This window comes from Ornithorhynchus anatinus, chromosome 7 (genome assembly GCF_004115215.2).
Source record: "Ornithorhynchus anatinus isolate Pmale09 chromosome 7, mOrnAna1.pri.v4, whole genome shotgun sequence".
In the NCBI taxonomy this organism is placed as follows: domain Eukaryota; kingdom Metazoa; phylum Chordata; class Mammalia; order Monotremata; family Ornithorhynchidae; genus Ornithorhynchus; species Ornithorhynchus anatinus.
Window position 1 is genome coordinate 78,203,213 of NC_041734.1, and position 12,628 is coordinate 78,215,840.

At 52.9% G+C, this 12,628-nt stretch overlaps 1 protein-coding gene across 2 annotated transcripts; it reads left to right on the forward strand.

The window, feature by feature from the left end:
- The first annotated feature begins 867 nt into the window (after positions 1-867).
- On the forward strand, positions 868-11,527 carry CLK1 (CDC like kinase 1). 2 transcript variants are annotated; one of them, XM_029068971.2, is made up of 13 exons: positions 868-1,005; positions 6,059-6,213; positions 6,996-7,221; positions 8,239-8,329; positions 8,783-8,849; positions 9,121-9,237; positions 9,350-9,516; positions 9,606-9,700; positions 9,887-10,016; positions 10,121-10,203; positions 10,659-10,738; positions 10,938-11,028; positions 11,194-11,527. In XM_029068971.2, exons 2-13 carry the CDS (start codon positions 6,059-6,061, stop codon positions 11,338-11,340), a joined length of 1,449 nt encoding a protein of 482 aa, XP_028924804.1. In that variant the 5' UTR covers positions 868-1,005; the 3' UTR covers positions 11,341-11,527. The 2 variants fall into 2 exon arrangements, with proteins under 2 accessions (XP_028924804.1, XP_016080931.1); XM_016225445.2 differs by lacking the exons at positions 868-1,005; positions 6,059-6,213; positions 8,239-8,329 and having other exon boundaries at positions 7,083-7,221.
- The last annotated feature ends 1,101 nt before the right edge of the window (positions 11,528-12,628 follow it).

Sequence of the window (12,628 nt, forward strand, 5' to 3'; positions counted from 1 at the left end):
AGAACAGTGCTTTGCACAGAGTAAGCGCTTAACAAATGCCATCATTATTATTATTATGATCGCCCACCACCTTGGCGGGCAGGGTCTAGCCCCAACCCTTCAACTTTCCCCAAGTGCGCCTGCGCACAGCCCAACCCGCCCTAACCTGACGGTGTTGTCGCCAGTGAGGGGCGCATGCGCATCTCCTAACCCGCGCTGCCCTGCCCCGCCCCGCCCCACCCCACCCCGATTGTGCTGTCGGCAGTCAGGGAGCGCATGCGCACAGCCTAACCCGCCCCACCCCTAATGTGCTGGCACCAATTAGGGGGCGCATGCGCACGTCCTAACCCGCTCCACCCCCGAGTGTCTTGTCGCCAGTTAGGGCGCATGCGCACAACCTAACCCATTCCCATCCCGAGTGGGTTGTCGCCGGTTAGAGGACGCATGCGCACAGCCCAAAACGCTCTGCACGCCCCCACCTCTAGTGTGTTGTCGCCGGTTAGAGGGCGCATGCGCACAATCGACCCCGCTCTGCCCGCCCCCACCCCGAATGTGTTGTCGCCGGCTGGCCGGCGCATGCGCACAACCTACCCCGCTCCGTCCGCCCCACCCCAAGTGTGTTGTCCTCGGTTAGGGGACGCATGCGCACAGCCCAAAGCGCTCTGTCCGCCCCCACCTCGAGTGTGTTGTCGCCGGTTAGGGGGCGCATGCGCACAGCCTACCCCGCTCTGCCCGCCCCCACCCCAGTGTGTGGTCATGGGTTGGGGGCGCATGCGCACAACCCACCGCGCTCTGCCCACCCCCCCGAGTGTGATGTCATCGGGGAGCGGGCGCATGCGCACAGCCTAGCCGCCCCGTCCCTCCCCTCCCGTCCCCTTCCCTCCCCTCCCGTTTTCTGGAAGGTTCTTGCGGGCCGGCGGACATTTTGGGCGTCGCGGCCGGTGGCGGCGGAGAGGACGACGCGGATCGCTAGTCGGAGAGCCTCGCCGGCCCCTGTTGCTCAGCGTGTCGTTCGTGGAGGCCAAGGTGCGGCGTGGGGGCCTCCGGTGTCCGTCCCGCCCTCAGGCGGGGCCTGCTTTGGGGGCTTTACTGGACGCCCCCCCGGGGGGGGGAGGGGAGGGGAGGGGCGGCCCTCGCTCGTCAAGATGGTGCTGCTCGAACTCGCACTCTGTGCCAAGCGCAGAGGTGGACCACCCTAATGGCGGCCCCCACCCCCTTCTGCGGACGAGGCGGCAGGACCGGCCGCCGAGGCCTCACCTCCTCCGGGAGGCCCGCCCGGCTTCACACACCCTCCTACGGCCAGGCCGCGGGGCTCCGGGGAAAGGCCCCGGCCTGGGGAGTCGGAGGGCGTGGGTTCGAATCCCGCCCTGCCACTCAGCTGGGGGACTGTGGGCAAGCCCCTTTTCTGTGCCTCGGTTCCCGCCTCTGTAAAATGGGGATGAAGGCTGGGAGCCTCACGGGGGGCGATGTCGTTCCCCTCTATCCCCCTCAGCGCTTAGAACAGTGCTCGGCACATAGTAAGCGCTTAACCAGTATCAACATTATTGTTATTCATTCAGTAGTATTTATTGAGCGCTGTACCAAGGGCTTGGAATGGACAAGTGGGCAACAGAGAGAGCCCCTCCCTGCTCATCGAAGGGCTCCCAGTCTAGTAAGCGCTTAACAAATCCCATCATCGCCGTCGTCGTTATTATTATTTGCTTATTATCCCATTTGTTTCGTCGATGGTGTGGATCCTCTCTCAGGCCGTGGCGGACGATGCTGGACGGCTCTAACCGTTGGGTTCACCGGGGCACCGGGCCGCCGAGGGTGGAGCAGGAGGAAGGACAGGACGAGGAGGAGGAAGGAGTGGAGGAGGAGGAAGAAGAGGGGGAGGAGGAGGAGGAGGAGGAGGAGGAAGAAGGAGTTGGAGGAGGAGAGGAAGAAGGAGTTGGAGGAGGAGAGGAAGAAGGGGAGGAGGAGGAAGAAGGGAGGAGAGGAGGAGGAAGAAGGAGAGGAGGAGGAAGAAGGGAGGAAGGAGAGGAGGAGGAAGGAGAGGGGGAGGAAGAAGGAGAGGGGGAGGAAGGAGGAGAGGAGGGGGAGGAAGAAGGAGGAGGGGAAGGAGAGGAGGAGGAGAGAGAGAGGAGAAGGAGGGAGGAGGTGGTGTCCCCCAGCGCCATGTTGTGGGCCGCCCTTAGGCAGCCACAAAATGGCTGCTTAGCCAACGCCATCTCTTCTGTCCCTCCTCCTAAGAAGGGAGGGGTTTATCAAGCTCCTCCTACGTGCCAGGCACTGTCCTATATGCTCCCTCCCTCCCTCTGCTCTCGTGCCCGCTTTTTTCCTGTGTTAGTGTGTTTTGGCAACGGTGGGCAGAGGCGCTGCGGGGAAGGAGGCCCCGGCCGGGCCCTCGGAGCTCGCTCACTCCTAAGGTCGGGGTTAGCGAGCTCCCACTCTGTGCTGAGCACCGGGCCCAGCGCCGGACAAGCAGCGTGGCTCAGTGGAAAGAGCCCGGCCTTGGGAGTCAGGGGTCAGGAGTTCGAATCCCGGCTCTGCCACTTGTCAGCTGGGTGACCGTGGGCCAGTCACTTCACTTCTCTGCGCCTCAGTCGCCTCATCTGGACAATGGGGATGAAGACGGGGAGCCCCACGGGGGACCACCCGATTCCCCCGTGTCTCCCCCAGCGCTTCGAACAGTGCTCGGCACAGAGGAAGCGCTTAACAAATACCAACGTGATTATTATTAACGGACAGGTCGGCGACAGTGTAATCGAAGGGCGTGGGTTCCAGACCCTTGTCGGCTGGGTGACCTTGGGCAGGTCGCTTCCCTTCTCGGGGCCTCAGTGACCTCATCTGGAAAATGGGGATTAGGAATGGGAGCCTTGCGTCCCCCCAGCGCTTAGAACAGTGCCTGGCACGTAGTAAACGCTCCCCAGATGCCATTGTCGTCGTCATCATCGGGTGCCAGGCGCAGTCCTTCCTTCCCTCCCTTCCTCCGCCCTTTCCCTCCCCGCAGCACTTGCGCCTGTTTTTATTTATTATTTATTACTCTTGTTTTGCTAACGGTGCGCAGAGAAGCAGCGGGGCTCAGGGGAAAGAGGCCGGGCTGGGGAGTCAGAGGTCGTGGGTTCCAATCCCGGGTCGGCCACTTGTCAGCCGGGTGACCTTGGGCAAGTCGCTTCACTTCTGGGCCTCGGTGACCTCATCTAGAAAATGGGGATGAAGGCTGTGAGTCCCACCTGGGACACCCTGATGACCCTGTATCTCCTCCCAGCGCTTAGAACAGTACTTGGCACATAGTAAGCGCTTAACAAATACCAACATTATTATTATTATATATCAGTGATTCTATTTATCTTGATGGTAGTGACGCCTGACTACTTGTTTGTTGTCAGTCTCCCCCGTTTAGACTGTGACCCTGAAGAGACTGTGTTGGGCAGGGATGGCCTCTATCTATTGCCGGATTGTACTTCCCAAGCGCTTAGTACAGGGCTCTGCACATAGTAAGCGCTCAATCAATACGAATGAATGAATTAATTCAAGCAAATCGGGCAGGACACAGCCCCGATCCCCATTTTTCAGGTGAGGAAATTGAGGCACAGAGAAGTTATGTGACTTGCCCAAGGGCACACAGCGTACAAGTGGCAGAGATGGGATTAGAACCCATGACCTCTGACTCTCAAGCCTGGTCCCCTTCCACTAAGCCACGCCGCTTCTCTGTAAAATGGGGATTAAAACTGAGCCCTGCGTGGGACAACGTGATTACCCTGTCTCTGCCCTCCGCGCTGAGTACAATGCTTGGCACATAGTAAGTGCTTAACAAATACTATAGTAATTATTAAGTGACGGAGGCAGGATTAGAACCCATGACCTTCTGACTCCCAGACTCCCACTACACCCTGCCGGCCGGCCTGGCATCATCATCATCATCATCATCATCATCATCATCACTCATCCCGGCCCTGCCACTGTTTTTAAGTTAACGATATTTAACGTCAAAACAGTTCTAAACCCCGAGGGAAGTACGAGTTAATTAGGTGGGACACGCTTGTCTGCTGTGTGACCTTGGACAAGTCACGTAATGCCTGTGCCTCAGTGACCTCATCTGTAAAAACGGGGGTGAAGTCCTCCCTCCAATAGCTTGTGTCTGTCTTGTTTCTTATAATTACTTGTATCTACCCCAGCACTTAGTCCAGCGCCTGGCGCGTAGTAAATGCTTCACAAACGCCATGATTATAACCTTGCACACCGACCTCGGCCTTGCAGTAAAATTGCTTATTGAGCGCCATTGGGCACGGAACGAATTAATCCCGGGGTATTCGAGCGCTTTTCGTTCTCAAAAACCTCTTACCACTAAGTGATTGCAGGAATCAGACCTAATAAAAACGTTGGTCGACACAGAGAATTTGCAGTCTAGATGGGGAGAGGGACCAAAGAAAATGGGAAAGTGAGTATTGTATATGGATATAGGTCCTAGGGGGCTGGGAGTGGGGTGTGTTTCCCTGCATAAGGGAGGAAAATCCGGTGGGGGGGGGATAAGGATTTAGGGGCTGGCCTCTCGGAGATGTGATTATTTTTAACAAGGCTGCGAAGGTAATTAACTTGTGTCTCCACCAGCAGTTAGATCGGTTCTCCACACCGTGTTAAGCACTTGAGTCACAGTTCCCCTCCCATAACGAGTTTAATAAATAGTCTTTAAAAAAAGGTGGGGACTCTGGTGTCGGTCACGGCCCGAAGGAGGATGTGAGCAAGGGTTCGGCAGCTACATAAGAGATTGAGGTAGGGTGGATAGGTTGGTTTTAGAGGGGCCAAGCCTTTGGGCTGAGGTGTGGACGACGAGCAAGGTCAGGTAAGGGGGAGAGCTGATGAAGTGCTTTTAAAGTCGATGGAAAGGCGTTCGTAGAGATTTATTTTCGATAGCTGGGGGGAGGATTCGGGTAGTGGAATAAATACAGACTTGGGAGAGGCAGGAGACGGTGAGGAAACTGGTGCAGTAGCCCGAGGCAGCTAACAGTTTGGATGGAGAGGAAAGGGCGGATTTTACGTGGCAGAAGTAGAATTGACTAGGTTTGGTTAACCGATGGAGTGAGAGATGAGTTGGTAGGGTTAAGGCAATGGATTTGGGACACAGGAAGGATGGTGGTGTCGTCTACAGGGATGGGGAAAGTCTGGGGAAGGACAGTGTTTAGGGTGGGAAGATAGAGGAGTTCGGGTTTTGGACTGTTGGATCTGAGGTGTCCGGGGCGGGTCATCCAGGTAGAGATGTCCTGAAGGCAGGGGGAAACGGGAGGCTGCCGAAAAGGAGAAAGGTCAGGGTTGGAGAGGGATGTCCTCCAAAAGACAATGGAACTAAAAAAGCAGTGAGGATTCGAACCCGAGGTGGTGACGCAAGCAAGGAAAAGTAATACTCAGAGACAGTCCGGGAGAGATCAGAAAAGGGAGAAATATGACCGAATGCCCGTTTTTTCCTTTCCCGAGGAGGACATTACCTTAGAACCACATCCGGGCTTCAAGGAAGGTCCTGGGCAGGATCAACATGCAGCGTTCTCGGGTAAAATATTTTAATAGGGTAGATGATCAGCCAGGGGAGATTCATGTTTGCCCTCCTTGTTTCCTCACTAAGGCAAGACTTGCCTAGACTCGTTTCCTTTATTGCATAGACTTGTTTCCTTTATTTAAAAGGCACAGTGGAGCACTGGCAGATAGGGACTGTGGCACGGATTAGTAACAGATGACTCATTGTTTGATCAGCATGTTTATATTGCAGCAATTTGCTCCCCTGCCTTGGGCTATTAAATTTTGACAAGGCATTCATTCTTCCTCTGCAAAGTTTGGCTGCGGTGGTGGTGTTTGTCAGGAACCTCCTCATCCTTTGACTCAATGAATTGTTGATGTGGAGTCCCAGACTAGGAGCTTAAGGAGAGCGTTTGACTTTGAAGAACCTAAGGGGACCCGAGCCCGAATTCAGTTTTCACCCGCCAGATGTCCCATGTTAAAGCCACTGTCGTTTTCATATCCGTCGATCTCTCTCTTCGTACCTCGGACGTAAATCGCAGCTACGTGGGATGCAATTTAATGGGCAAGATTTTTTAATTTTTTTCAGATGCGGCACTCGAGAAGAACGGCTTGTCCCGACTGGGACGAGAAGGAGAGCTGGCCTCAGCGGAGGTGCGGCAGCCATAAACGGAAGAGGAGGTCACCCAGCAGTGCCCGGGACAACAAGCGCTGCAAGCATAATCACTCAAAAGGGTCTGATAGGTATTCACCCGCCTGTTTTATTTTTAAACCGACGTGTCCGACTTCCAACACCGTTGCCTCTCCGCCATCTCCTGGAGCGGTATGGACAGACGATGGTAGAGTCGTCTGTAGCGTGCTCCGAACGCAGTGCTCTCTCGGTGGCCGGGGGCAATCCGGGATCCACGGCGACAGCGCGGTTCCCGCTTGGAACTCTCCTCTGTTGCCCCCAAAGCCCCTAGAAACGCGGTCCCCTTGGGTTGTATGAATGGCCCGGCGGGCTGGGATAACAAGCGGAACTGCCCCGTATTTTGGGGAGGGTGGAGAGGATCCTGGCTGGTCTGCTTCCCCCAGAGTAGAGGAGGAAGCCTGTGGCTTGGGGCGAGCACCACGAGGCCTCAGCCGGTCCGGAATGAGGGAGAATTTCCCCGACGGGATTGGGGCGTAGGCCCTCGGGCCAAAAGGCTCTGTGATCCTTTGCCACAGGAGGTATCTTCATACAATTTGAGTTCCAGGTCATCCGTGGGGGGGGAATGGGGGTGGAAAGTTGGGAGCCCCTCTGGAGAGGACCGCCGAGCAGGGCGGTCCTCCTCCTAACATCTCGTTGCCACTTTTGGAGACCAGAGCCCTGGGCTGGTCGGACTCTTCAGGTGTGTTCCAGTAAATGGCAATTCGGTTCTCCTTCAGAGCTGTCGTTGAAAGTTGGGGGCTTTAGATGGGTGTCTAGAAAACTGCCCTAGAAATTTCCACCGCCCAGGAGCGTTTCTGAAGAGCCGTCGACCGAGTCGGTTGTAATTTCTTCGTAGCCGTTATTTGGAAGCCAGGTCTCTGAACGAAAGAGATTATCATAATCGGCGCTACATCGACGAGTATAGGAATGATGACAGTCAAGGATTTGAATTTGGGCATCATCACAGAGACCATGAGAGTGGTTATCACAACCACAGTAGCAAGTCCTCTGGTAGAAGTGGAAGAAGTAGTTACAAAAAGAAGTTCAACTTTCATCGTAGCTCCTCGCACCATTCGCATACGGTAGGAGGCATTTTTTACTCGGTTTTTGGACATTGAACTTTGCAATTAAGCAGGAAAGCGATTAATGATGGGGAGTTTGGGGTGCGGGGAGGGGGCTTTTGTTTTTAGAAGAGGTGGACTGATTTTTATGATGCTAAATGCTTTTAATGGGTGCGAAGGCTAATAAGCTACTGAAACTCATCGATATTTTTGCTTAGTGAGAGTGGGCGTTTTTAGCGGGTTTTTTCCACGGCGGGGTTGGAGGTGGTCGTGCCCGATTTAATTAAAGCGGATCTTGAGCAGATGTCAAAAATGGTACCTTAATATCGGTGGCCAAGGTGGGCTGCTCTTGTAGATTCCGTTCAAAGAGATATTTAGCCCACGCAGCCTCTCTGCGGCTCCTAAATTCCAGCAGCCTGAGAGTCGGCGCTGGACATGCCAGCAGATGTGCAGCCGCACACAACCTATGTGTCAACGTTAAGCAGCTTAGTTGAAGTATTTACCCAATGCCCCCTGCGTCGATTTGGCCGTAACGTTCCTAAATTGCAAATGTGAAGCCTCAGATCAGTGCCTGCTCATTCTGTTGACTTGGCTGCCGTGGAAATAATTTCGTAGGTGAGTTAGGAACCCCCGATTTGGCCACGGGTGTGATTTTTGTAAGTCAAGTAAAATGTATATGCTGCAGTCAAGATGAAACTAGCGAATACAGGACAGTTAAATTTTGTTACAGTATTTCAATTGCACCGTTTTTTAATATAGAAAAAAAAGATTGTATTATGTGATGTTGCCTTGCCACTTTTGAGTATCTTATCTGAAAATCTGTTCCTTGCCATGTTTTTCTCCTGTTAACATAAACTATGTGCCCTGTGAATTTCTGGGGACTGAATTTGAAATTGCTCCTGCCAACCGTTTGTGGCCTGGCGTGTATCTGAATGCCTGAATATCTCCCCGCTGAATGAATTTCGTATTCTGCCCTGAATTCACTCGGGTATATTGATTGGCTGGACGATCTTGGTGCCGCCCACTTGCCGTATCCAGAAGAGTCACCGAAGGAAAAGATCCAGGAGTGTAGAGGATGATGAGGAGGGTCACCTGATCTGTCAGAGTGGAGACGTACTAAGTGCAAGATGTATAGAATATTTTTCCACACTTATTAACTTTGGAGATAGCATAATCTGTATAGAATAAGATGTCAGGAATTTGGAAATCTTTCTTTTATTTTTCTTTTCTCTTCTCTTCTTTTTCTTTCTTTCTTTTTTTCTTCTTTCTTTTTGGCGGGGAGGGGTTGGGTTTGTTTTACTTTCTATGGAAATTTACTGTTGATATTCAGAACTTCGGAAATAAATGAAATGAAATGAAGCTTAATGGCGTTAGATCGGGGAGTGAGATTAGACCGGAAGATAGTTGTAACTAATTGTTTTGATGAGTTGCCCGGTAAAAATAAATGTCTAGTGTTAAGTAGCTTGTTTTTGTAGCCACAAGGCCTAGAATATCTCCATTGATAGCCTTTACCCTTGTCGTGTAATGCAGTAATGAAGATGCCCCCACTTCTCGTGTGACAGATTTTATGTCTCTCTCTTAGACGAAATCGTGGCTACTTTAGGCGAAGGGGCCTTTGGGAAAGTGGTGGAATGCATCGATCATAAAGCGTGAGTCTTCGGCTTTCGTCCTCGGGGGTTTCGTGCCACGGGTTGTCAGATAACCGTGGTGCCGGTCTGGCGCTGGGGTGGGTGGAAGACGATCGAGGTGGGAGGAGGGAACAGGCAAAGAGGAGTTGTCCGTGGTCACCCAGCGGGCACGTGGCAGAGCTGTGAATAGAAAAGAGGTGGGGGTAGATAAAGGGGAGAGGGAACACGCTCTCCGTCGCTAGAAAGAAGCGTTCTTCCGCAACAGTTCATCTCTCGGGCCTTCGTTTTCCAGGGGCGGTAGGCACGTTGCAGTTAAAATCGTTAAAAATGTCGATAGATACTGTGAAGCGGCCCGTTCCGAAATACAAGTGTTGGAGCACTTAAACGCAACAGACCCAAACAGCACATTGTAAGTAGGAGATCGAAATGGAGTTTCTTATGGGCCCAAGGGCGCCCGCTGATTATTCCCGGCGTGGTCACGGTGGTTTAACCGGGTGGTTTTCCTCCTCTGTCGGCTGCAGCCGCTGCGTCCAGATGCTGGAGTGGTTCGATCACCACGGTCACGTTTGCATCGTCTTTGAACTGCTGGGGCTCAGTACCTATGACTTCATTAAAGAAAACAGTTTTTTGCCTTTTCGGCTGGATCACATCAGGCAGATGGCATACCAGATCTGCAAATCTGTAAATTGTAAGTACTTTTCCATTCCCTTCCTTGGTGCCGTTGGGTGAGGGGGGAGAAACATTACGAGTCGACGTTCCTTTCTTTGTTTCTTGCAGTCTTGCACAGTAACAAACTGACTCACACAGATCTGAAGCCGGAAAACATTTTATTTGTGCAGTCCGATTACGTGGAGGAGTATAATCCCAAAATGGTAAAGTCTTCATTTGCAGCAGGGTCTTCCTTGAAGCACCGAGCGGTGCGCTTCTAGACTCTGAGCCCGTTGGGGGGTAGAGATCATCTCTATCTGTTGCTGGGATTGTCCATTCCAAGCGCTCGGTAAATGCGATCGAATGGGTGAATGTCTCCGCTCCTCTTGACTGTGCGCTTTGGTGTGTAGAAACGGGATGAACGCACGCTGAAAAATGCGGACATCAAAGTTGTGGACTTCGGAAGCGCAACGTACGACGACGAACATCACAGCACGCTAGTGTCCACGAGACACTACAGAGCCCCCGAGGTCATTCTAGGTCGGTTCTCCCATCGGAGTGAACGTCTTCTCGGGTCCCCAGTCGTGCTTTTAAGGGTTCGTAAAACCCAGAATCCGACCGCCTAACGGAAGTCTGTTTTGCAGCTCTCGGATGGTCCCAGCCCTGTGATGTCTGGAGCATCGGCTGCATTCTCATTGAATATTACCTGGGCTTCACCGTGTTTCCGGTGAGTGAGGAGCAGGTCCGGCCGAGAGCGGCCTTGGTTTTGGTTTCCTTTGACGCCTCCCATCTTCTGTTTTTCCCCAAGCCCGTTCGTCGTCCTCACGAGGCCAGTTCTCTCAGTCCCTGCGAGCTTGGTGATTTGTCCCCACTCGTCCTTCAGGCCGGGGCCCGGCTTGCCACTCAGCCTTTCGTCTGCAGCTTCAGCTGCCCGGCGTGGCTCTTCAGGCGTCGTAAAAATCTATTTCTCCCCGGGATGTAGGGACGCCTCCGCCGCCTGACTAAAAAGCGGTTCGAACCGTCCCGCACCCTCGTCTGGATCACGGGTCTCTAGTCCAACCAGGCAGCTTGGGATGGGATGGATTTTGAACTCTAAAGTTGACACTCTGCACAGATCAACAAGAGGCAGGGAAAATGGGGGAATTTTTACATTATAGTTTCCCTTTTTTCTCTCCCGCTCAGACACACGACAGTAAAGAGCACTTGGCAATGATGGAAAGGATCCTAGGACCTCTACCCATGCATATGATACAGAAAACGAGGTACGTTTTTTTTCCCTCAGTTTGCATTAAGCTCTGCCGTGTGGTGGCCGGAAGGAAAATTGATTAGCTGGTGCTCTTTTTTTCCACCCAAATGTAAACGTTTAGCTTTCTGTCCGTCCGTCCCGTTTCCCCCCCCCCCCCCCCCCCAAGCCACCTCCGTGACTGACAGAGAGTAATGTCAAATCTCCTTTCTGGCCAGGAAACGAAAGTACTTCCACCATGACCAGCTGGACTGGGACGAGCACAGCTCTGCCGGAAGATACGTCTCCCGCCGCTGCAAACCACTAAAGGTAAGATGGAACCCCGGGGTTGTGGCGGGGGAGTCGAAGGGGAGACGCCCTTTCCTTGCCTTACGCGCGATCTCTGCGGCCGTGGAAATCGGGGTGCGTGCCCCGAAGGGCTAAAGCGGACCTCTCCCTGAAAACCTGCTCCGCGTCTTCCTCCCTCCTCTCTAGGAATTCATGCTCTCTCAGGATACCGACCACGAGCACCTGTTCGACCTCATCCAGAAGATGCTGGAATACGATCCGTCCAAAAGAATCACTCTGAGAGAAGCCATGAAGCATCCTTTCTTTTCCTGCCTGAAGAAAGAAAAGATGTGACGGGTCTCGCTCCGTGGACAACTTGTACAGCTCTCCAGCAGAGAGGATATAGACTGTGTCAGTCCAAACTCTGTATATATTAAATTATTTTGTACAGTCAGCTTTGTCAATTTCTTAAGTTTTTGTATCACTGCCATGTTTGTCGTCCCCCAGGTATCGAAATAAACACTAATGAGAATGCCTTGGATTTGGCCGGTGCCTTTTTAAAAATCTAGTTAAGCCTTTATACAGGTTTTTTTTTTTTCATTTATGCAGTTGTATTTTGAGTGCTTACAGTAGGCACTGTTCGAAGCGTGCGGGGAGGGGAGGAAGAACCAAGGGAGCAAGTGAGGGGGGTGCAGAAGGGAGTTAAGAGAAGAGGGAAGGAGGGACCTAGTCTGGGGAGGAGGAGGAGGAGGAGATGGAAGCAGGGTAGGGGGAAGTGATTGTCCGAGATTTAGAAGAGCGAGGGCTGAGAGGACGTACCAGACCCGAGGCCGGAAGTGGGCTAGGCCTAAGCAAACAATCTCTGAAAAGCAGCTTGCAACATCAAAGCCCCGGTCAGAGGGAGGGACCCATGAGTGAAGAATTTGAGCCGGCAGAATCCGTGAAGCTCCCCTTCCCTGCCGTGCCCACAGAAGCCTGCCGGTTCTAGCCGCAGGACAGTAATTTGAATTCTGCTTAGGTAACGCATTCGGTTGCTAACTTGAGAAAAATGTGCTCGGTCACCTTGGAAAACTGGCCTGTGAAGGAATAAAAGTTGAGGAAGATGAACCCCCGGAGAAGGCAGTTCTTCCACAGCCTCCAGAGCTCTACTGCTCCACCTTCCTGACCTGGGGGGGGAAAATAACCCTGGGAGGAGGGGGCTGAAGGTGGGGCAGGAGGAAGCGACTGCTGTTGACAGGGTTGGGGGGAATCCCTTCCTCCATCTGTGCCAGAAGTGGCTTCTTTTGCCTTTAACATGCAGGGAAGTTTGTGCATTATGAAATGAGAAGCAGTGTGGCTTAGAACCCCAGTGCTTAGAAGAGGGCCGGGCACCTAGTAAGCGCTTAAATGCCACTATTATTAGCTAGCAACTGTGCAACAGGAATAAAGTATGTTCCCTGCCGTTCCCTGCCGCCCACAAAAGCCTGCCAGTTCTAGCTGCAGGCTAGTAATTTGAATTCTGCTTAGATAACCGCATTCGGTTGCTAACTTGAGAAAAATGGGGCTCGGTCACCTTGGAAAACTGGCCCGTGAATGAATAAAAACCGGGCCCTCTTGTTCTGAGAGCCGCCTGGGTCAGTAGCTTGAAAGAAAAGATGGGTGA